We start from the raw sequence: 25,075 nt of genomic DNA, 5'->3' as shown, positions 1-25,075 counted from the left end.
CATTATTCATTATTGTAGCAAGTACTAGCGCTAAATCTTATTCATTCATTTTGATCCGACGGTCACGAGATATACCAAATTCACATCCTGTTTATCTCTGTAGTAGCAGTGCTGCAGAAATTATGTAGCGTTATGATATAATATAATTTTTATAGGAGGAGAGATGATTATGAGACGATGGCTCCCATCGTTTCATAGTTGCATCTGCTTATAAGAATTTTTAACTTAATTTTAGACTTGTTTTGTGGTTTTTTCACTGTTATTTGTTTTAAAACTTTTCTTTTTTAGTCGCTAGGAACAACGCGTATAAAGTTTTCGCTTCTTCTGCGAAGCGAAGAGATGGGAGCCGATCTCCGGCGAGGAAGAATAGAGGACGGGCAAGGGAAGAGGCAGACTGGAACTTGGACAGGTGTGTGATGCAAGTCAGCTCCCTCCTCACACGCTCGCCTCCTCCCCTCATCCTCCACCTCTCCCTCCCCTCATCCTCCACCTCTCCTGTCCGCGGTTCCGCCCTCCTCCTCCTCCGCCGCCGTCACCACGTCGCCGGCTCCCCCCAAACGGAGCCCGCCTCCTCCTCCTCCTCGTCTCAGCCCCTCGGCGGCGCGTGGGGGCGGGGAGCTAACCGGAGATCCGTCCGCACCCGGAGGAGATTCCTTTTCGTTGGTACGTACTAACTAGTAAGCCCCCTAGCTCAGCTCGTGGATTCCTCTTCTTCGTGTCCTGCGACCGGCGCGTCAAGGCGCCGTTCTGTCTGTCGCGGGCGGATTTTCTGGCCTGCTCGCTTGCTGCGTGGGTGTGCTAGTAGTAATCCTCCGATTAGTCCCCATCTATGATATGTTCGAGTACACGCGCGAGATGATTTTGGTGTCTCTTTCCCCTCGAATAGCTGTTCATTTGTCGTGAGATTTTGGTGGGTGGAGACGTGGAGTTTGATCTTCCAGTGATGGCAGTTAACTCTGGTGGAACCGTGGGAACTTGGGCTAGTGCTGCAGGGGTTTGAGGTGGCGGGCGCGGAGGACGGCGGAGTGAATTTTTGGCTGACCTGAGATTGAGGTTGAGATGGTGCTGGTGGTGAAGCAGTACCGCTGCACGCACTCGGCGAGCTGCCTCTGCCTCAAGGGGCACATCAGCGAGGACGCCCTCTTCCTCGTGTTCCGCCACATGAACTGGAACCCCAGGATGATCGCCGTCTTCTCCTGCGTGTCCAAGTGGTTCGACGACATCGCCAAGCGCGTGCTGTGGAAGGAGTTCTGCCACGCCAGGGCGCCCAAGATGATGCAGGACCTGCACTCTAGCGGCAGCCACATCGTCGATGGCAACTGGAAGGCGCTTGGGAAGCTTCTTATCCATTGCGCTGGGTGCACCAAGGGGGGCCTATTTGGTAACATACATGCTCCGGGGCACTTTGTTTTCAGGACCCGCTTCTCGAGGACCTGCGGGAAGAGCATCTTGCCTCCACAGTGTAGGACAGATGTCTTGTATGTTTCGGATCCTTGTGAGCATCTTGATCAGGGTGAGGAAGGTGACTTGGGTTTTTTCCGGGGCATCTTCAAGTCTTTTGCTTCTTCAAAGGTCAAGAAGATGCTGATTGAGAAGCAAGCAAAATTCCATCCAAAGGAGGTGTGTCCTTATTGTAAAGCGAAGCTATGGAACTTGCTACAGGCAGATATGATACCCAGAAGTGCTTCCATAAGGTTGGATGCTTATGATGATTCTGTTGAGTATTATATATGCCTTAACGGACACATCCTTGGTTTGTGCACTTTGATGCCTGTCTCTGACTCTGAGGATGCAAAGGAGTGATTGCCAATACTTGAATCAGGTACCTTTAATTTTTTACCCTTTTACACTTGTAGCTACTGCTTACCTATGTAAAATAAAAGTTATTCCTACTGTGCATTTCAATTGTCCCTGTAGGATGTAATGATGTATACACATAAAGTTGCTAAGCGATACTTGATTATGAAAACAGGCCTACTTCTTTTCTGAGTGCAACTAAAAACATTCAACCATAACTCTGTACATGACGAAAATGTTGTCTTGGTACTAGACTAAGCGATAGTGTTCAGTATCACCCGTTTTCCCCTTTAGGAGATGTGTTACTGTGTTGGTCAATTTGCCCTTTAGAAGACAAAGTTGTACTCAAATTCTCTTATAAATTATAATTGTGTTCTTGCTTGTGAGAACCTGCGCATTTTTGTTGACAGGGTTATTTGGTAGCTATAAGAACTGGTAGGTGCTTGTGATAGGACTTGATCCTAATTAATTGCTGAATTATGCATGAGTTAAGAATCGGTAGACAACCTTCCCCTCGGTTTTCTGGACAATATGATGAAAAACTAAAAGTAGTGGATAGCATATTCTTCGCAGGAAAGGCCATACCACGTGTGGGGTGGTGGTGGTGTGGGGGGGTAAGATGGTCAAGATCAAGACACTATCTTTGGCTGCACTATTCAAATTACTACTGCTGTATAGTAACGTACTAACAGTACTAGATAATTACATCTTTTGAATATCGAGAATTCGCTTGGCTGAGTCTGAAGCAGAAACTTTCGATCAGAAAGATAAATAAACTTGTTACATTAATTACATACATTTCCGAACTGTAATGATTTACATTGCATTGTTAAACAATTTCCACATTGCAAATTCATTAAATTAAAGATTAGCTGGGCACTTGAGCATGCATACCTTCTGATGGTTGCTTACATCATTACATGGTGGAGTCCACATATTTCTTGTTTAAACTAGTTGAAGTTATTGCAAAGTAATTAAGCACCTACAGTCACTGAAAAACCAGCATAGGAAAAGAGACACTAGCTTGGTTGTCAGCCACTCAGCCATTACATGCCAGTTTTCAGTAAAGGATTATCTGGTGTCATTCAAAAAAACTTATGTTACTCCAATCTTCAATGGTGGAACACTAGCACCCAGGATGATTCTGACTTGAGCCTTTAGGCTGTTAGAATACATACACGTCAACATTTTGTTTTGTGAAAGCCTGCACGCTTCAAGGTGTTAAATTAGTTTCCATCTAGAACAAAGAAAAAAAGAAAAGCATGTAAATCTGTAAAACTTATATATATAAACAGAAGAAAATTGGCTGTATGCCTATATCTTTGTAGGTCACACAAAGATTTTGTTAACTTTAATTTATAGGGCTATATCATTATCAAGCTTTATTGAAATGGGGCTGCTATTGTACGGCATCCTATTTGAACGGGATGATACCTGGTAGGTACCAGATTTGGTACGTCATAGGTGCCAGCTGATATTTGTTGGTATGAAGCCGATTCCCCATTGGTACCAGGCCAATACACATTTTGCCACTGGCTGATACCAGTTGGTATTATGATTTTTCTAAACCTGATTAGTTAATTAATCTGTGATATATGATATGATCATTATTTAATATGTATTAATTAAACACAAACTGAATTAGCAATTATGCTAATTATCAATATTAATTAATACCGTCATGTATGGTGTTAGCTACGTAACTGAGGTGTACTAACCTAGCTAGATGTCAAAGTCAGTTTGGCAATATCAATAAGTGAGAGGCAAACTCTTCTCAGCTAGGGTGGGCAGATGCAAGCTTCACGAGGGTGCCCTCTACTCCAGCACGGTGAAGAAGCTGAAGCAGCAGCCACTGAAAGGAGCAGTAGCTCCACCCTCCAGCAGATAAAGGGATGAGAAGGATGATAAGACGTGCGAAGCCATCCATCGTCCCATGCTGAGGTAGCTAGCTGCTGCCTACCAGATTAATCACCGATGTGATTAATGAGCGCAGTACTAATTAACCATCTTTCTGTGCATGCACATGCTATGGTGCCGCACGCGAGGGGTATACCGCCCCGACGATGTGGACGGTATATTGATCTCTAGCTTTTCTGTTGTTGACAAGGAAATTTGGGAGGGAATGCCTGCCCTTTTATATGTGTTCTTAATGTAAATTAAGGAAAATGTATATTTTGAATTGCACCAATCTAATTCAAGTTGGGCACTTAGGGTTTACACTAATTTCTTTGATGCGCTACCAAAACACTTTATTTTATATCCCCTCTGTATTTTAACAGATGACGATGTTGACTTTTTTCGCACATGTTTGACCATTTGTCTTATTCAAAAATTTTCATAATTTTCATTTATCTGTTGTGATTGAATTTATTACAAGCTATATTTTACTTATCTATACTACTCTAAAAGACCATAATGGTGGTAACCACCACCACCATCACTGTCATGTGGGCAGCCAGTATTTCAGTAGAACATATATGAATACTCTACTTGCTATTTATACTTGTGTAGTTCCACAACTCAATATTCTAAGTATGTTATTTTTGTTCTTTAGATGAAATATTTTTCATATATTTTTTAAACACAATATAACACATTTGTTTCAACCAATTAAACATATTTTTTCAGCAAGACTTTTTTTTTTATTTCAATAACCTGTTGCAATGTACAGATATTAAGCTAGTAGCTTATGTTTTTACATATTTGCACAATTTTTTTTGAATAAGACGAATGGTCAAACATGTGTTAAAAAGTCAACACCGTCATTTATTAAAATACGAAAGGACTATTATTTATGGCATATGATGTTACATGGAAAATTTAACTCATGTTTATGTTGGATTTATATCTTTGAATATTTTTTTTTGGATATACCTGTCATGCTATGGCTAGGATAGTAGAAAGGACTGGGTAGTTGCCCTCCCTCTGGAGGCTCTGACTGCTTTTAGGGTTCTTTGCTTGATTACAACAGATGGGCCAGCTTCGCTTTTATAGACAGCCATCTAGCAAACCCAATCTAATCTAAACAACGTTATCTCTAATGAAAATCTAAAACAAACTTATCCGGTTGGTTTTTACGATGCCGAACTGCCATAACATACCGCACCTTGGTTAGTGTCACACCCGGAGTTTCGTCCTAAGCCTAAATCGTAAAAAGGAATTCGTAAATAACAATTGGCTTAATTAACTCAGGAAAAATCCCTCTAAAAGGAATTAATTCACTTAAATCGAGGCTCGCAAATCAACTAACAGGATTTAAATTCAAATTGCAGAAGTATAAAATTTAGCCAAACAAATTAATTTAAAACTCGGCAAAAATGGGGTTTTCCCTTTTTCCCTCCTTTTTTCTTTCTTTTTCCCTTCCTTCTCAAATTGGGCCGAAGTCCAATTTTCCTCCCTCTCTCTTTTTCCTTTTTCTTTTTCTTTTTCTTTTCCTTCCCGGGCCGGCCCAGCCGAGCCGGCCCATCCTCCTCCTCGGCCGGCCCAGCCGAGCCGGCCTCCCTCCGCCCGCCAGCGCGCGCCCCGCCTGGGCCGCGGCTTCGGCCCAGCTCGCGCGACGCCGCGCCGCGAGTCCGCGCCGCCTCCCTCCTCTCCCGCGCGCCACTGACAGGTGGGGCCCACCTGTCAGTGACCGTTTCGGCCGCCCGCGCCCGCGCCGGCCGAGTCCGAGTCGCCGCCGCGCCGCAACCGCCGCCGCCGCATCCGCCGCCGCTGAGACCGCGTCGTCGCCGACTCGGTCTCCAACCTCCGCCCGCCCTAGCCGGTCGCCGCCACCCTATAAATTCTGAGTCGCCGCGCGCCGTCGCTCGTTTTCCATCGTCGCTCGAGTCGCCGCCGCGCTGCCGCCGTTCGCCGCCGCCGCGCAATCTCGCCGCCAGTCACCGTTCGTCGCCGCCTAGCCGCGTCACCACCTCCGTCCCTCTGTCGCCGACTTGTTGCCGCCCTCGCCGTCACCAGGGAGCCTCCTCGGCGCCGCGCGTTCCCTCGTCGCCCGGCCGCCGCCGCGTCTCGCCCGTCGCTGCCGCCGATCGATCTCCACCGCCACCGCCGATCTCCCGCTCCCGCCCGCGTCGCCACCTTCGCCTCGGTCTCGCCGACCCGTCCGCGCCCTCGCCGCCGCCGGTGAGCCTCCGCACCCTCCTCCCCTCTTTCTCCCCCTTTCCGGCCGACCGCCGCCGAGTCGCGTGCCGTCGCCGGACGAGGCCGTCGCCCGCCGCTCCCGTCGGCCACCGTGGTCGTCGTCGCCTCCGCGTCGCCGCCGTCTGGCCGCCGTCTCTTGCACCCGCGCGTGCCGCGCTGCCGCCGCTCGCCAGTCGCCGTCGCCGCTGTTCTGCCGGGTTGTGCCCGTGCGCCGCCGCCCCGGCCGTCGTCGCCGTCGCGCCGTCGCCGCTCGCCGGTCGTCGCCGTCGCGCCGTCGCCGTCGCGTCGCCGTGCGCCGCCGCCGCCGCGTCGCCCGCCGCTCCCACCGGTCGCCGCCGTCCGCCCGAGCCGCGCTCCTCTCTGTCCTCTCTCGCTGACGAGTGGGACCCACTCGTCAGTCGCTCCCCGCGCCCGCCCTCTCTCTCTCCTCCCGGGCCCGCATGTCAGTCTCTCCCTCCCCCTCTCTCTCACCGACAGGTGGTCCCCACCTGTCAGCCGTCAGTACTCTCTCTCCTCGCTGACGTCAGCAGCCCCATTAATTGCGCAATAATTGATTTAGGACTTTTCTGTTTAGTTAAAAAACCCAGAAAACTTCTAAAATTCATAAGTAATTCATCTAGTCTCCGTTTAGGTCCATTCAAATTTCACTAAATTCATAAAATTATCAAGAATCCATTAAAAATAGTTTCTTTTGCTGTTTCAGTAGAGTTTGTGCCTGTTTTATTTATTTTTGTGCTTTGTCGCTTAGATTCGGACCCCGCCGAAGAGCCGGTTTACTTCGAGATCGTCGCCGAAGTTCCCCAAGGGCCAGAGCAAGGCAAGTGACACTCATCCTTGAACATATTGAACCCATTATTGCAAATTCCTCGCTTATTTATTTCAAACATGCATTGTTTTAATTAAAGTACTTACTTTATGTTATTTTCGGGTAAACCTTACTAGTATGCCGTTGTTTATCCAACTTTATTCATTGCTGGACCAGGGGTAACTTGATTAGTGTCAGGCCTAGGTTAATGCTTAGCCATGCTTAGAACAAATAGCTCATGGGATCACATTTAATTATGCTTAGTTCTGAATAGCTGAGATAATGATTCACTACCCGGTTCGAGTTAATGTCAACTAAAATATTGATAATGGTGGGCTGTGGGTGCATGGTTTTGAGAGTCGCACCCATGGCGATTAAGGACCGGTTCACGGGAAACCCTGGAAGTCGTTAAGTGCTAACCACATGCCGAAATGGGTAAGGTGGGATTTGGAGCATGATTTCGAACTATTTGACGTACCCAGGCAAGGGTAGGCGTGATGGAGTATGGACGGGCAATCGTGGTGTAACGAAAGCTTCTCCTGCTTCCGGATCTACCGAGGCACAAGAGGGGACTGCCCGACTTGGTGTAAAGAAGGGGGTGAAACCTGAAGTGTGGTACGATTAAATAGGGAGGGTTGTGTAACGGGTCCTATCACGGTCTCCTTTCCGGTATGCCGTGGTGGTATGTCGGCGCACGTTCAAGTGTAGTGGAGTCGTGTCTTGTGGGTACAGTAGTACACCTCTGATCAGAGTATAAACTATTCGAATAGCCGTGCCCACGGTTACGGGCGAACTCCCAGCTTCACTGTGATTAGTGAACCCTAATAACTTGAGTAAAATCTGTTATCACTTGGGACTACTGCAGCGTGGTGTAACGTTGAGTAGTGGTTGGGCCTGTTGCAACGTGGTGTAACGTTGGACAGTGTTGTGGTATTTTACAACTGCTTATTTTATTTATGCTTTACTGTATTTAAATTACCTTTATTTCTTTCAGTCTCTGTTATTTATTTAAACTGCTGCTTTGTCGCAACTAACCCTAGCCCGTCCTTGTAAATTCCGTTGCATCATTTATTTTTCTCCCCTTGTCCGTGTTGCTTGTTGAGTACGGTGGTTTGTACTCAGCCTTGCTTAACTTTCCCAACCCAGAGCTAGAAGCAGAGTCCGATGGAGGTGCCTCTCAGGAGTGAGCTGTTCCGCCGTCGAAGTATTGCCTGTGGACTGGAGCCGTACCCGCTGGAGCTAGTCTACCCCTTTGTTTTTTTTCTTTCCGCTGCATTTCCGCTAGAATAAGTGTAATTTTCAGTTGTTTCTAAGAACGATGGTTATGTAATCAACATTGTCTTTTTGTGTACCCTGGCTGGTCCTGGACAGGGATTTAATACACAATTAAGTTCAGAAATTCAGGTGAGGAATTTCTGGGCGTGACAGTTAGCATCATGAGGTTCCACCGACTAAATATATGGTAATGTAGGTAACCTAATCAGTCCAAACCTGATGTACACCTTTTATCTTTCACCATGTATTTGCAAAATATACAAGATAGTGATGCATGCATTAACACATACTGGTTTGAAGTCAGGGATGAGCGTGGGTCAGCCCATGGCCGGCTCTAGTTCAAATATATAAACTAAATTTATTTTTGAGATCCTAAAAGTGAAAATTAGCTCATTTAAAGTAAACGGATAAATTCTTTCCAGTCACGGAGTACCTGCGGGCTGACCTGCACCCATCCCTGTTTAAAGTAAACGGATAAATTCTTCCTTCTCATACATATTTTGGCATTAACTATCAACTATAATGTAGCAATGATCATGTTATGCTGTAGGACCATGAATTGTGCCCTAGGATAGTACAGAAGTGGTTTGTATGGCTCCTACAGACTTTTTCTTGTGAGCTGTTTGTAATAATTCTATTCTGTATAAGCTCAAGCTGTTCGAAGAGAGACAAGATAATGGATCAGTTCTATCTCGTGATAAATATTAGAGAAAAAAGAGTTGTTTTCCACGGATAACACTGTATTTTTTTTTTATGAAAGGTCATTCCATTTATTCAGTTTGGCCTAGAAATCCTATATGATGAATTGATGATGGATAGCACTGGAACTGTCTGTCTATAGTTTTTGGAACAATTTTTGAACTTCCAAGTTGATTTGATGCCCTGATAAGAAATTGAAAAGGACTAGGTACAGGGCTTACACTAGTTATCACCCTGTTCTTGAGTTTGACCACCGTCAACTTTGCTCTTAAGCTTTTTTCCTTGTATTTTGGGGAACTGCCTTATTCTTAGTGTAATTTGATGGTTCCATGGCATTTGTTCTTGTTTTGATTTAAGTTTTGGCAGGAAAGAAAAACTATTACTGATTACAAATGTATCAACCCTGAACAAAAATATACCGTGGAGAATACATCATTTATTGGAAGCAGCTGAACTGTGTTAGATTAGTAGTAAATAGTCCAATCAACACTATACGTTCTCTTAATCTTCATGATTCTATAGAATGAAGATTTTCTGTAATGTGTTATGGTCTTTCTTGCTGACAGGTGGCCTTATTGAAGACTGGTCTGTGAAGAATCTTGTACAATCCTGGATCTAGCTTTCTACTAAGAATCAGTAACACGATAAGAAACGGTACCAGATGGCGGTTGTATTTATCTGCAATGTTGTTTTTCTTGGTGCATGTACAACGTGGGATCTCTCTCAACTGAATAGTCAACAGCATAACACGCGTCGTGGCCGTTGTATTTATCTCCATTGTTCTTTGTGCCGATAGAATACAAGAAGGCTCTATGTACTTCACACTTTCCTTTTTATTGGTACCTCATTACAGGTATCTTGTATTGTATCTACATGTTTACAGTATCTGACATGGCATGTAGCATTAAAGAGACTCTTGAGCTGTACAAATTTTGCTCGTGGGCAACACAGCTTCTGTTATTGTGTTCACATTGATATCGGTATCACGTTCATATCATTTTCATGTTGTCCAGAACCATGGTTTTGCATACTGTTCTGAGTGTAACCGGACTCTTGAGTCTTTATTACTCTTGACAAGCGTTCTTTGATCCGTTTGATGGTGTCAGACTTTATTAATTTGAGGAACTCTTTTAATAAGAATATAAAGCGTACGTTCGTTCCCTTGGTAGATTTTGGATTTTTCGTGTGCGTGTTCTTTTCAACTGCTTAAACGATGTTTCATCTGATCTTTTTAAAAATAATTAACTTTACGATACTTGATTTGTTTGTACCATTAATTAGCTGTCACAAAAATGAGATGAACCAAAAATCCAAATTCTGCATACGTTTCAAACTTGGCTCAATCCTAGAGAAACTATCATACTGTAGTGTGAAGAACATCGCGGATAATGTCTTGTTACCAACTTACCATTGTATTTGACTTGTTTGGATTTATATATGGAGCAGCAGAATCAGAGAAGACTATCCGACGAGAGCTAAAAAATTATGAAGCAAAAGGGAGCGAAACTAAAATGAAACACTATACTGACGTAAACCAGCATTATCGAAAATATCATTCTGAACTACTATGCAGTGTGCTTTTAAAGCTATTATGAATGTAAGCTGAGCGAGCATTTTCCTTTTTCGACTCCAATTGACGTACACGAGTGATGAAGGCAGGAAGAGAAAACCAGAAGTTCCTCGCGCACAAGCGATCTGAAGACAATTTGCTGCAAAAATGAGACAAAACCATTACTCAGCACAGAGTTGTGCTTATGTGATGTTGAACTAGCAAGGGAATTGTATCTGTATACTACGCTATCAACTCCAGTTTGTTAATATTTCTATCTACACCTTATTTCTCGTCTGCTAGAAACATGACATCAAACAGCCGGCAAGAACTTCTCGTCTTCAGCAGCTGGCGCTGATTCTTCAGTCACTTTCCGGAAAACGAGCTTTTGCTGAGGAAGCTGGCCATTAGATGGCACTGTGACCTGGGTGTCTACCAGGATGCTGTCCTCGTCCTTGAAATCACCTCTCAGGATACCCTTCGCCAGCTCGTTCTCCACATACTGTTGAATCACCCGCTTCACTGGCCTGGCACCGTAATTTGGATCATAGCCAAGGTTTCCCAGGAATTCGACTGCTCCAGGCGATACTTCAAGTTTGATCTTGCGGTCAGCAATTCTTTTTTGTACCCTCAACAGCTGCATAACAGGAAAAACAAAAGATATTCAATTAGGATATGAAAGATAGCTTAAGAGTTTGTACATTGTTGTATAACTCGCATAATCATTGGTGTCTTAAATTAAAGACTTCAGCTGCCTCAGCAAAGAAGCTTTACCTGTAATTTGACAATGCTGTTGATCTGTTCCCTCTCGAGTGGCTTGAAAACAATATATTCATCAACACGGTTCATAAACTCTGGACGGAACACAGATCTTGCAGCATCCATCACCCTCTTCTTTATATTCTCATAGGCTGAATCAGTTGGCCCATCTTCTTCGTCCATGTTTAGTATGTACTGCGAACCAACATTGGATGTCATGATAATAATACTGTTAGTGAAGCCCACCTTCCTCCCTTGCGAGTCAGTAACCCTTCCGTCATCCAATATTTGAAGGAAAACATTGAATACATCTGAATGGGCTTTCTCAATCTCATCAAACAAGATTACGGAATATGGCCTCCGCCGAACAGCTTCTGTAAGCTGACCACCCTCTTCATACCCAACATAGCCCGGTGGCGCACCAATCAACCTTGAGACAGAATGCTTCTCCATGTATTCGCTCATGTCAATCCTAACAACAGCTTCCTCGGTGTTGAACATAAAAGCAGCAAGGGCTTTTGCTAGTTCTGTTTTGCCAACTCCTGTAGGGCCCATGAACATGAAACTGGCAATGGGACGGTTTGGATCAGACAAACCAGCCCTCGATCTCTGAATAGCCTCAGAAACTGCCTTCACTGCAGGATCCTGCCCAACAACACGCTTGTGCAGTTCATCCTCTAGGTACAGCAACTTCTCTCTATCAGATTGCTTTAATTTAGATACTGGAATGCCGGTCCACCTGCTAACTATTTCTGCAATATCATCTTGTGTGACCTCTTCTCTTAGCATGGATTTCCCAGAACTTTGATATTCATCTAGCTCTTTCTCTGTTGTTTGAAGCTGGCGTTGTAATGCATTCAGGCTGCCATACTTCAGTTCAGCAGCACGATTGAGATCATACTCACGTTCGGCCTGCTGGATCTCCACATTCACCCTATCAATCTGTTGCAATAGTTAAAGCAAATGAGATGACTGACAAAAGAAATTATACTGGTATACAATAATAGAAACTGATAAATGGGAGTTATTCTTTACTTCTTCTTTAATAGATTGAATCTTAGTCATCACTGACTTCTCACGCTCCCACTGCTCAGTCAGGTCCTTCTGCTTTTCTTTTAAAAGTGACAACTCTGCTTCAAGTCGAGATAGTCTGTCCCTTGATGCTTTGTCTGTATCATTTGTTAGTGAGAGACGCTCCATTTCAAGCTTTATTACAGCACGATCAATCTCATCCAGAGCAGTTGGCTTTGAAGTTATCTCCATTTTCAATTTGGCAGCTGACTCATCAACCAAATCAATTGCTGTAAAAAAACAAGTACTGGTTAGGAAGACCCATAAAAGTTCTTAATAGTGCTCATAAATAGTTATCCTTCATCATTTAGCAGCTTATTGGATGCTAGGGAAAATAACTAGGGGAAAAAACGGCACCTTTGTCAGGCAAAAAACGTCCACTTATATACCGGTCTGATAGAAGAGCTGCTGCCACAAGTGCACTGTCTGATATGCGCACTCCATGGTGCAATTCATATCTCTCGCGTAATCCTCGGAGTATTGAGATTGTATCTTCAACTGAAGGTTGGTCGACATAAACTTGTTGGAAGCGACGCTCCAATGCAGGATCTTTCTCAATATATTTGCGGTACTCATCAAGGGTTGTAGCACCAATACAACGTAGTTCTCCTCTACCAAGCATCGGTTTTAGAAGATTACCAGCGTCCATTGCACCATTTGTTGCACCTGTTGTGAGATGAATGCTAATAAATTTCTGAATAGTTGAGTCAGGGAAGCTAGTAGTAAATTCATTGAAAGAACTGACATCAAAATGGCTCCTAACAGCCAAACCTTAGTATTTTATGCCGATTTCAGTGAATGAGAACAGAACTAAAACCCAGTGGCAACTCAACTTCATGTCATTCAAATTTGAGACAAAATGGACACGATGATGGACTTATAGTTGCATTCTATCTCACACAAACCACTTGTTGACCATGACAGAGAAAAAGGAAACGCAATGGAATAGCTGTGCCAGACTACCAGCATATGTTGGTAGGGAGTGCTCAAAATTATGTAGTTGATTTTTCAAAAGTTTTAGATAATATTGTGAGAAACTGAGAATAGCTATTTTGGTGTACACTTTGTTCATATTCAGGCATATAAAACCTTTTGTTGTTTGGAACATTTGTATAGGAGATATCAATGCACTTGCACTGAGTTGGTGCAAATAGATCAACCAATGAAATATCAGGCGGTAATAACCAAGCACCGCTAAACCATTTTGTGATGTTGCTTGGTTGATTTTCATAAGTCAAACAAATAACTGAACATTCTACATCTAATTACCTGCTCCAACAACAGTGTGAATCTCATCAATGAAAAGAATGGTTTGTCCATCAGAATCTGTGACTTCCTTGAGTACAGCCTTCAGCCTATCCTCAAATTCCCCACGATATTTTGCCCCAGCAATCAAAGCACCCATGTCAAGTGCTATGAGCTGCTCAAAGGAAAATCAACATTTAGGGGAAGCAAAATTAACATTGGGAGGATAAATCTTCAAAGGGCAGAACAGAAAACGAACGATCTATCTCTTGTTATATTGAACTACTTTCAGAATATAGGAACTCCCCCATGTTAGCACTAGCTGAAAATTCATTATTTAAGGAACTAATACATCCAAAAAATTCACAACTATAGAGAATATAGCAAGAAATTATGATAATTTTAGAGATCATTCAACACAAAATCTTTAATAATACAGGTAAATTACAGAATAATGATCATGGCAATATATAATAAAACAGTTATGATATAAACCCTTTTACCAGGCTATGATATAAAAACTTACAGGCAAGCAAATAAGGAATTAAGCGATAACCAGATTACATATATATTGAACAGATCAAAAGCATAACACAAATACATGAATACAAGTAAACTTACCCGGCGGTTTGTTAGAGCCTGCGGCACATCTCCTTGCACTATCCTTTGAGCAAGCCTAAGCAACAATTTAAAATCAAGTTAGAGAAAGTATCTTGGTAGAATGCAGGGTAAACTACAATGTGCAATGAACTGTTTTAATACCCTTCAGCTATAGCAGTTTTCCCCACACCAGGTTCACCAATCAAAACTGGATTGTTCTTTGTTCTCCGAGATAAAATCTGAATGCATCTACGAATTTCATCATCTCTTCCTATAACCGGGTCAAGTTTCCCCTGGCGTGCCATAGCTGTGAGGTCCTTTCCATACTTGTCCAAAGCTTCATATTTTCCCTCAGGATCTGTGAAATCATGACTTTAGATGCTCATTGTATACCGAGAATCAGAACGAACATATGGCATATTTATCCTATCCATCCAACATACAATGCATACTTATTTGCATTTTGAATAAATCAATTATGGCATTTGGATGCAATACAATCCCTGTACCTTGATCAATTACATTTTGTTTCCCTCTTATTGATTCAATGGCAGTTTTCAGGGTCTGTATGGTAATCTGAAAGTCCTTGAACAGCTGTCTTCCAAATCGCTTATCCTCCGCAAAGCCAAGTACCAAATGCTCAACTGAAACAAATGAATCACCATACTCCTTTTTAAAGTCACGTGCTCTTTGTATCAGAGCTTCCAAGTCACGTCCCAACATGGAACCAGGATCTTCACCCAACACCTGAATTATTGAACAAAACTTGAGAGAACTGCCATGAAAATTTTGATAATATTCTGTAGAGCACAGGAGGAATCTTGGGGTATTTAAAGCTTTCAAAGAACATGGATAACAATGTTTAGGACAATCCACCTTAGGCTGCCGCTGGATGAACTTCTCTGTGGCATCAAGAAGCCTTGTGTTATCAACTCCAGCTTTGGAAAAAATTCGACGGGCAAGCCCATTCCTTTGCTCCAGCAAAGATTTCATCAAATGTTCAGTCTCCACAATCTGGTGTTTGCTCTCTTTCGCTACTTCAGGCGACGAGACAATCGATTGCCACGCCATCTCCGTGAATTCTTGTTGTGTAATCTGTCAACCAAAGGGATTATAAATTTATAATAAGCTACTGAAGACGGTGAAGTCAATCCCACTGCAGGAAAATTGGACAGTTGGTGTTGTTCTCGAGTTACCTAGAACAATGTACTCTACAATGATAAGGATATGGATCCAAGTTAACATATTTAATTGCCACTAGTATTTCTATCAGCAAGGATGGATCACCGCCGACCAAAAGGACCGATTCTGCTAACCCCAAAATGCACCAAACCAATAATTAACATTAACAAATGCAGACGAAAGATCTCTTCTCACCCTCCCGTTGCTGGCGGCGCACCTGACGGAGAGCGTCCGGGGCCTCCTCCCCACCACCGGAGCCACCCACCCCGCTCCTCTCGACAGCCGAAGGGCCCTGCAGCGAGTCGACGACGAGACAGCCCCCCTCCTCCTCGCGGCCCAAGCCGCGGGTAGGGCCGCCGCCGCGGCGGGGGCGATGGCTCCGGCGGAGGGTGGCCGTAGGCCCGCGGCGAGCGGCGGCGCGGCGGCCATGGCAGGCTTAGATACTGATATAGATGAGATTGCTGAGTTGCGCGGCGGCGGATCGGAGTTTGGGATTGGGCAGCCGCAGATGCGAGGACAGGATAGGATGGTGCGGCGGCGGTGGGGATGGTATAAATAGGTGTCGCGGCGGCGGGAGGTTCTGGGAGGTTCAGGGGGGAACGAGGAGGGCGTGGATGGAACGGACGACGAGAAGAGAAGATAGGAGCCAGAGGAAGGGGAAGGCACGCGCACAGGCACAGGGCTCAGGCTCAGGCTCAGGCTGTGTGTGTTGCACACTTGCACTGTTCTTGTTGTGTCCGTGTGCTTCGTCTTCGTGGTCGTGGACGCTGGGGGATTCTGCGCCGTCGGATCTCCACCAGGTGATTTTTTTTTGCTTCTCGTGAATCGTGCTGGATGGATGGTCCCCACTGGAAAGGGAGCGACGGTTTGTTGGATGGTTCCATGTTTCGTTTTTTTTTTCTTTTCGCTTTTCCAAAATTAGCCAAATACTGATTTTTTTATTTTTTTAACCTTTTCAATATTTTTCAAAAAAAATCATACCAAAATTTATTTCTAATATGTGCAACGTGCTGACATGGTACCACGAAGGCCGCCACACCACCACTCATGTTGGCATTGCAGCACCGTCTTGCAAAGGGTTTTATTCCACCAACTAGATGTCGAAAACTATGCATGTAAGTCCCTGATCCGTGCATTTGCATTTCCAAAAATATGCCTACCACTGATTGCCCATTTGCATGACATTAGGCTATCATGACTTTGCATGTTTGATCCGTGGGTTTGCTTGCCGTGTACCAGATTAACCGAAATCAAGTTCCCCAGGCTGCCTAAGTCCAACTTCTCCCTCAGCACCAACAACGTGCTCTAGCAAAAACCTCTCTTCCTCCTCCGACGATCCACCACCAATCCACATGTACTCATCTTTTTTTTCTTACATTGTCTAGAAAAAAAAATCGAAAACTAAGTTGATGTGAGTCTGGTGGATGGTACAACCTACCGGTGGTACTAGAGGTGGCGTTGGCGTGCCCGATGACTAGGTGCGTCGCTGACCTCCACAAGCGGTGCCACGCCAAGCTAAAGGACGGGCAGGGGCAGGCTTGCCGGAGCACGTGCGAGGCATTCGACACGCCGAAGTACTGCTGCAGCAAGTCGTACGACAACCCGGACTACTCCGTCACTTTCGCACCTCACCCCACCAACCCCAACAGGTCTCCCACCTGTTTTTACACTCCTCATGTTAGTTTGCTTGTGTATTTTCTGTGAATTTTTGCGATAAAATGAATTCTATTTACAACCGTTAAGTGCATGCATTGCACACACTACGGTTACTTACGGGTCTAGATCCTCTAGAGTTGGCTTCGACTCTACTGGATAGATTTGATAAAATCTGCGTCATCTCTTTTTTACCAATGCCTGAGATGAATCTAACTAATAACTAATTAACCAGAAATTCGGTCCATCCATATAAGTAAAAAGCTATACAAAGACTAGAGCTCCAATATTTTACGCTATATTTTTCATGTATACTCACTGACGTAAATATGGTTCTTAGGCTAGATTCGGGGGAGAGAGTTCGGAGGCTCTTACTCGGCATGGAAAATGGAACAATGAATTAGTATATAATTAATTAGGTACTCCTTTCATGTTTTTATGTATGACGTTGTTGACTATTGGACCTACATTCGACCGTTCGTCTTATTAAAAAATATTCAAATATGCAAAATTATAAGTCATACTTAAAGTTCCTTTAATAATAAATCATATTATAACAAAATAATAAATAATATATAATTTTTTAATAAGACGAATAGTCAAACATAAACATAAAAGCCAACGACGTCATATAAAAAACATGGAGAGAGTATTAGCTAAAAAATTTGAAAAATAGATTAATATGATTTTTTTAAGAAATTTGCATGCAAAAAATGAGAGAGTAGAAGCTAGAAAAAGGGTGAAAATAACATACCTTTGTGTGCTTGCATATACTATGTGCTAACATTTTTTTATTTATATATTGTTGATTGGAGTTGATCAGAAGATATAACGGAAGATTTTTTTTTTTTGGAAAGAGAACGTGTCTTTGTTAATTTTGTTGGCATAAACATTATCATTGGTAAGACACGAATAGAATTTTTGTTCAAATCTACTAATCTAGCATGATTAAGAGGGGTTTTTAATTAATTGAGAGATAATTAGAAGTTGATATGGCTTTATCTTAACCGTAGAAAGTAATAGATGGATCAGATTTAGGCAAATCCACTGGGTGGAGTTGGAACCAACTCTACGGGAGCTGGACCTGTTATTTACCCCCAAAAGTCGGAGGTGTAGACTTATGTAGGAGGGATTTTACGGTCCTTGAAAAAATATCGAAAGATTCATATTTGTATTGTAAAATTTGTTAATTTAGGACATATGATTTTTTAAAGGATCGTGATATTCTTTCTTTATTAGTCATGCATGTCATGAAACAGGTCATTTGGTATCTTGACAAAAAAACATTTGCAACTGTGAGTATCGATTTTTACTTGAGGAGATTAAGCCTCTACTACACTTAATAATCTTATTTTGATAGATTGATTGTCCTAGAGTAGTTGAGCAGTCACTAGATACATCTCAAAGTAGAGGCTGAATTAGTTTCCATTATTGAAAAAAATATTTCATGTTTAGGTCTCTTCCTCTTCAAGTGAGGATGCTATGCTATTGATTTGGGTGAGTTTTGAAGGTGAAGGTGATAAAGCAGTACTGTATAATGCTATGCTATTGATTTGTGTGAGTTTTGAATTATATTTATATTTAACCCATTTCAGTCGCATAATATTTGAATATCATTTACAGATAAAACAAGTGAACCACTGTAGTATAAATGCAAATGACCATCATGGAATGTGGCGAACAAAATTCGTTCATCTCTCTGAACAGCAGCGAAGGTGGAGCACATGACGTGAAACACATGATAGGTAATTGCAATTTGTTAAAAGCACGACATGTGTATTTTTACCCCTGTTTATGGGATAAATATTTTCTATCCAATTTATCATTGATCTAAGTCTTTACATTATATTCATTTGATATAAAAAAACGTCAAACAATTTTTTTGACTTGCTTAAGATATGAAAGCAAGAGTGCTCATGGAATTAAATTGGCCCAAACATATCACGTAAATTAGCATGGCGGCCACTACAATGATCGATACCACTTTCATGATACATAGAGCATATTGAATCCATAACAGTAGGCATTTCTCATGTAGCACATCTCATTTGTAACTTAGGACTGAAAACGGAGCGAATACGGACGGATACTATATGTACCGTATTTGTTTTCATATTTTTAGGCGGATATAGAAACGGATACAGATATCTCGGATACAGAAACAAATACGAATTATCTCGAATACGAATAAAGATCGGATGTAGTCGAACACGAATACGAAAACAAATATTTCTCGAAGCATACAAACCACTCAAACCGTTCGTAGAGACAAATATCACACATATATATAGCTAACTTAATCGCGATAGCTGTTATTTTAGGCATCATCATAGATTAAACACGTTACATTTAGTTTCACGGATAACTTATACGTGACATAAGTCCACCACATAGCACATAATGAGTTCAACAAATACTGATAGTCCAATAGCACAAAAGCAATTTTTAGTAAATTGGTTGATGGCCCATACCTGGAATTAAGTGGGCTAAACTGGTTTCGGGTGTTCGCGGATATCCGCTCATTACAATCTTCAGATATCCGTCGGAATATCCGTATCCGTCGGAAACTGTCATACCGTATTCGTATTGGTATCCGAAGAAAATTATCCGTATTCGTATCCGTATCCGAATTATCCGAGAAATATCCGCTTCGAGCTGCCTTCGTATCCGTTTTTTTCCGGAGCGGACGGAAACTATTCGCTCCGTTTTTAGCTCTATTTGTAAGGATTGGAATGATATTACTTTGCTGTATATGAGAGTTTATCTTAATTATTTGAGAAGATCGCACCCAACAATGAAGGGAATAACGAGGGTGGTTAAATTAGGAAAGAAGCAACCAAAATAATAAATTTTAAATGCTAGATACATTTATATTTATATTTATGAACGGTGGAGGAAGTATTCACACCACTCGTGCAAGTCTAATTAAAGTGTCAGGTGTCTAGATTGCTCTAGGTTGGTTCTCTCTCTATCTATAGGAATTAGTGAGTGTGCACGTGCCAGGCACATCGACATGTATTGGTCCACCTAGTGATCAAATGTTTTAAAATTTAAATTCCATCAATCAAATATGATCACTGACGTTGGATAATAATCTAAAGGCGTGCACACAAGTCAAAAAAACACATACACACTCTCTCCCCTAGTCCCCAGTGTATTGCGCGCGTGTTTGACAAAGGGGAAAAAAATTAAACGTTCGATCAATAACAAAAGTGGACATGTATTGGATGGAGTTTATTAAATAAAATTGTGTATTACTTATGTCATGTCCAAAGATGGTACTTTATTATAATTGTATTACAATATAACAGAATAAACAAAATGCATAAACATTTTATTCCTACATCATGTCATGTGAACTGGATGATCAATTTCTTTCGGCAGATGAAGTGAAGTAGTGTTTTTCTGTTTGGAGTATGTAGTCCAGTTACATTCCAGCATGCTTCCTATATAGAAAATTAACCAAGAACAGTGCTCATCAAATATTTATGCATGATGGTACCTGAAATCTTGTCAGTCATCAGATATGAGCTCAAAGATATTAAACAAACAGTGACGGGCTTGAAAGGTGAATAAAATCATGAGACTTGCTTAGTAGCCAGGAACAGCTGTGTACTTCAGCTACCAAATTTCTATGCACGAACAGAAAATCATGGCTCCAACAATATTACAAAAAGATATGCTTCATTCATTTCTGATTGTTTAGACCATTCATCCATGTTAAATAACTTTACTTATGTATTACAGTATTCCAAGAATCTGATATTCCACCTTGAGCATTAATTATAGCAGAATCCCTGAACAAACAATGATGCCCTTAGAAAGGTTTCATTGGCTTAGACAACCACACCCCACCACACGAATTGTACAATATAAATATCATTAATATTCATTAGAAGTACAGATGCAACTCCGCAACAGCATATGAAGTTATTCACAAATCACGACCATATTATGATTGAAAATGCATCTTTTTTATTCAAGGAACTTTGATAAGAACATTAGCTTTCAGCCATGAGATCATGACATGTGAAGGAGCATTTGCTTCTTGATTAGAAGTTTGGAACTCCATTTTACCAGTACTCAACATGAAAAAATTGGAAAGTCCATGAGAAGTAAACAAAAGGGGAAGAACAGAATACTTACAGAACTGTTTGGCTTTGCTAGATACAAGCCTTGTCCAGATGGCTGTTCACTTTTTGCGGGCAGATCTTGTCCCTGTGAATTGCCACTGGTCTTCTTCTCATCTCTAGCTTTGTTAAACATTACAGTAAATCCCTCAGCTGAAGCAGGATCATTGACATCCCATTCCCCAAACTTTGGCAATGGACTTCCTTTTTCCATCGAGTGCAAAAGGTCTCTCATCAGAAGATATCATATTAGACAGACCTGAATGCCAAGTTGTCAGAACAGGAAGAAATAGCTGAATAGGCATCATTAATGAAAGTAGAAGGTGCCATGTGCCAAAACGAACCATGCGAATAATAATTCAGTCACCCGAAAGCTAAGCCAGTGAAGGTTTTGCCAACGCCCCAGAATATCCAGCCGAATGAAGTGCCTCCATAAGTAGACTTTGTGGATCACCAGAAACTTCAGATAGTCCAGACTTTTATCTTCTGGATTTGTAGAAACAGCAAGTGAATAATAATCAGTAAAAAGAAACAAAAGTAGTCAAACATAATGCTCAAAATGAACCTGTACCTGCTCCTTGACCTCTCATTCTAAAAATGCTGAGTTCTGCACACTATCAATGAGAACTTCAACCATTCCTGGTGCATAACACTTCGGTGCATCATAAGTATAGCTCATCTGTTCACAAGAAGCAGATGCAAAGATACTCCCTCTGATTGCTTCTACCTCCCTAACTAACCGAATGGCAGTGTTCCTGCATGGGTATTTAAAATACATCACAATTCCTTCTGCTATTTTGTCAATTGCATACCAATTCTAGCACTAAAATACATAACTGTGGAATTCCTGCACTAGGGGTATCCGTAGACTACATATATACATACAGTCGTAGGGTACCGAATAGGAAGGAGATTATATCTGTATGGTAGCAACCGGAGTTTGGTTACTGTAGGATTGCATACTGCATGTACCGGATCCGAGTTGTAACCGTATTAGGATAGATCTTGGTCTTATCAGATTAGAATTCTATCTGTAAGCCCTATCACCCACTATATAAGGGGATAGGGGCACTCCTCATGGGGAGGGCGAGACAGACGGCATATTCAGATCGGCTATCTTCTAGTTGATCTACCCACAATCCAATCACCAAGCAGGAGTAGGGTATTATCTCGTTAGTTGAGAGCCTGAACCTGGGTAACCCTATGTCTTCATCCTAACCATCGATCTTTACGCCTCGCTAGCCACCCCATATATATTGCCGACATCGTCGACAGTTGGCACGCCAGGTAGGGAAAGCTACTCCGAAGTCTTCGACGAGATCAATGGACCCAAACTCGAAGATCATGAAGACAAAGTTTATCCCAGGGCAAACCTTCAAGTTTGGCGGCATCAGATTCCTTGCCGATCAGGACGATGCGCTCTCCTACACGTGTTCAGATTCATCTGGGCCTGAGGAGGAGGTGTGTCGCTCCGGACCAGACAACTCGGCGCTGTTTCAGGATGAGATCCAATCTAGATCTCACCACACCGAGCTGCCGTCTCCTGAGTCAGCACCTTCGCCGCTCGGGATCGAGGTCAATGCGAAGCCGACTGCTCAAGTCGCCGCATCAAACACCTGCAGCAGCTCGGGAAGCTTCGTTCCCCCCAGAGAGGTCTTCACCATCACTCGGGCAACAATGAACGAGGTTGAGAAGAAGCGGCAAGAGGAGCAAGCAGCCAAGCTAGCCGGAGAACATCGGCAGGAAGACGAGCGCCATCAACTTGAAGACGAAGCCAGACGCCAACATGAGAATCAACCTCATGAACATCTAGGAGTCAGCCGCACAAAGTGCAGAGCGATCTACTCCACACCCGAGTTGAGGGGCATGCCGTCTTTAAGACATCCTCAACAAAATGTCCAAGCGGCGGCGGAACTACTCGGCGACGTCGTTTCAGCAGCTATCTCAACAAGATCTACCGATGGTTGAAACCAACAACAAGATCAAGGCAATGGTGACAACAGCTACGATCCAACACTCGTTGCAACGCAACTCGGGAACACCACCGGTACGGTCGGAGGCTCAGTCGACTAGGTCACCCCGATCTAGATCGAACGTTTCCAAACAACCATCCGGATCTCGGCCACCGACTGATAATAGATCGCGCCGAGCATCTCCCGACCCTGAGCAGAGGAAAGACATAGCTAGTAAGCAATGCCGCCTCAATGACGAAATCCGCCGACTAGATAAAAAACGCCAAGACCTCGAGGCTGAGAAGAAGCATATCTACCAAGAAGATAGCTTCAACCTCCGCCGAAAGATTGAACACCAACGTCAAGCCCGCCAAGAAGGTCGTCGTCGGGACCGCGAACATCGAAGCCATAGCCGGGGGTCTAGGCATCGGTTACCCGAGAGCTCAGACACCGACATGGTCGATGGTATAGTGGCCTTCACCAAAAAACTTGAGCCAGCTTACTTGGCCGACTGGTTTCAAGCTGACTGGTATCAAGAAGTATGATGGCTCCACCGACCCCAAGGCTTAGCTAACGGTGTACACCATAGCTATCCACGCAACCGGCGGCGACACTAAAGCAATGGCCAGCTATCTACCAGTCGCTCTGGATGACTCGGCTAGACATTGGTTGTTGGGGCTTCCTAAACAGTCTATTGACTCCTGGACAGAACTCCGCAATCGGTTCATAGCCAACTTTCAGGGTACTTACGATAGGCCACGGCCCAAATACGACCTATACCAGGTCCAACAGAAGAAGAACGAATCTCTCTAGGCCTATATCAAATGGTTCTCTGAGGTTTGCAATTCCATCCCCGACGTCAAGGACGACGTAGTTATCGCCGCCTTTTGCAAAGGCGTGAAAGATGAGCCATTAATTGCGAAATTCACTCGCAAAGAGCCAACTACGGTCAAGGATCTCTTTGACATGACAAACTCCTATGCCGCATCGGCAGATGCGATCTCTGCATCTCGTTCCGACCGGCACGATGACTCGGACGACATGAATCAGGAAAATTAAATCTAGTGCTCATGAGCTCTTCATCTGTTTATTGGATCGACGTCTGGATGCGGTTATACGACTTCGTGGCTATACCCTACTTACTGTACCGAACTGGGTAAACGACGCTACGCTCCGCGCTGGCTAAGCCTGCCCAGGGACTGTTGGGATGGGTACACGCCGTGAAGCCAACTCATCTCACGACTAAGAGACATACAACAGTAAAAGACCACTAGCAAACAGATTAACACCAAACATGATTGAAGTCCGCTGAGTGGTCAAGATGAAACGAGTGGTCGTCAATGACCACAGTTTTCAACAAAAGGTCGTAGGTTCTTCATCAACTTCATCACCGCCGAGATCATCATCGCCGAATGGAGATCTCTTCGTCAAGTCGATCACACCCGACTTCATCCTCGTCGAGTGTGATCCCATAACCACACTGAATGCCTGCACCGCCACCATGTTGGACGCATCAACTTCGTTGCCGCTGAGTGGTAATCTATTTACCATGTCGGCCACATCTCCTTTCGACATCAGGATCGTCACCACCAAATCGTGATCGCATCCGTATGTCGACCGTCATCATCGACATCAACGAGAGAACTTATGAAATATCGAACAGCTAAGTCCTTTCATACTTAGTACATTTTCTATAAAAGTTTCCTCTTTCTCCATCCTTCGATTGCCCACGCCGAGTAGGTTTCACCCTCAGCAAGCCAGTCGGGGGCTACACTGCATTATGTCATACGGTTCTTTTGAAGTCTGTTGTTTAAAGGCTTTTTCGATCACGAGATTAATATCTAAATAAAGCTAAACAAACTTCGCGGCTACACCCTACTTACCATACCAAACCGAGTAATACGCTACGCTCCGCGCTGGCTAAATCTACTCGGGGGCTGTCGGGATGGGTACACAGCACAAGTTTACACAACTCATTTCAGATTGCGAGATCTAAATCAGAATAAAGAGTTAAAACAATAGCAAAACAATTTACATCACAGACAAACAAATGTCTTACAAAAGACAGGTTATTGCTAACGACCATATTTCCTATTTGCAGGTCAAAGGTCCGAACTATGGAGTCGGCATCGGCTTCAACCTCCTCCACTAGCGCCAACACCTTCTCCGAGTCGCAATCGGCTATAAAATCTTCGACGGTGGTTAAAAAGACTATCCA

General features: G+C 43.3%; 2 protein-coding genes and 1 long non-coding RNA gene across 12 annotated transcripts; 1 reads left to right on the top strand and 2 right to left on the bottom strand.

Annotated features, from left to right (window-relative positions):
- Positions 1-338: 338 nt before the first annotated feature.
- Positions 339-9,689, top strand: LOC102702921 (EID1-like F-box protein 2). 9 transcript variants are annotated; one of them, XM_015835731.2, is made up of 2 exons: positions 339-1,822; positions 9,283-9,689. In XM_015835731.2, the coding sequence occupies exon 1, from the start codon at positions 1,060-1,062 to the stop codon at positions 1,801-1,803; it is 744 nt and encodes a 247-aa protein (XP_015691217.1). In that variant the 5' UTR covers positions 339-1,059; the 3' UTR covers positions 1,804-1,822; positions 9,283-9,689. The 9 variants fall into 9 exon arrangements, with proteins under 9 accessions (XP_015691217.1, XP_040378089.1, XP_040378088.1 ...); XM_040522155.1 differs by lacking the exon at positions 9,283-9,689 and adding an exon at positions 7,889-7,917; XM_040522154.1 differs by lacking the exon at positions 9,283-9,689 and adding an exon at positions 6,686-6,725.
- A 333-nt stretch (positions 9,690-10,022) lies between these two features.
- On the bottom strand, positions 10,023-15,795 carry LOC102702641 (chaperone protein ClpB2, chloroplastic). 2 transcript variants are annotated; one of them, XM_015835461.2, is made up of 11 exons: positions 15,318-15,551; positions 14,817-15,035; positions 14,450-14,687; positions 14,103-14,298; positions 13,962-14,016; positions 13,365-13,515; positions 12,453-12,761; positions 12,060-12,325; positions 11,040-11,966; positions 10,550-10,902; positions 10,023-10,425 (listed from the first exon to the last, which is right to left on the bottom strand). In XM_015835461.2, exons 1-10 carry the CDS (start codon positions 15,549-15,551, stop codon positions 10,579-10,581), a joined length of 2,919 nt encoding a protein of 972 aa, XP_015690947.2. In that variant the 3' UTR covers positions 10,023-10,425; positions 10,550-10,578. The 2 variants fall into 2 exon arrangements, with proteins under 2 accessions (XP_015690947.2, XP_006650213.2); XM_006650150.3 differs by having other exon boundaries at positions 10,413-10,902; positions 15,318-15,795.
- A 4,213-nt stretch (positions 15,796-20,008) lies between these two features.
- LOC121053985 lies at positions 20,009-21,740 on the bottom strand. The gene is made up of 4 exons (XR_005811464.1): positions 21,477-21,740; positions 21,250-21,391; positions 20,922-21,164; positions 20,009-20,221 (listed from the first exon to the last, which is right to left on the bottom strand). It is a non-coding gene; the product is annotated as an uncharacterized LOC121053985 (long non-coding RNA).
- Positions 21,741-25,075: the final 3,335 nt, after the last annotated feature.

This window comes from Oryza brachyantha, chromosome 3, assembly GCF_000231095.2.
Source record: "Oryza brachyantha chromosome 3, ObraRS2, whole genome shotgun sequence".
Lineage (NCBI taxonomy): Eukaryota > Viridiplantae > Streptophyta > Magnoliopsida > Poales > Poaceae > Oryza > Oryza brachyantha.
Note: the sequence above shows the minus strand (reverse complement) of the source record. Positions and strands in the feature narration are given on the sequence as shown.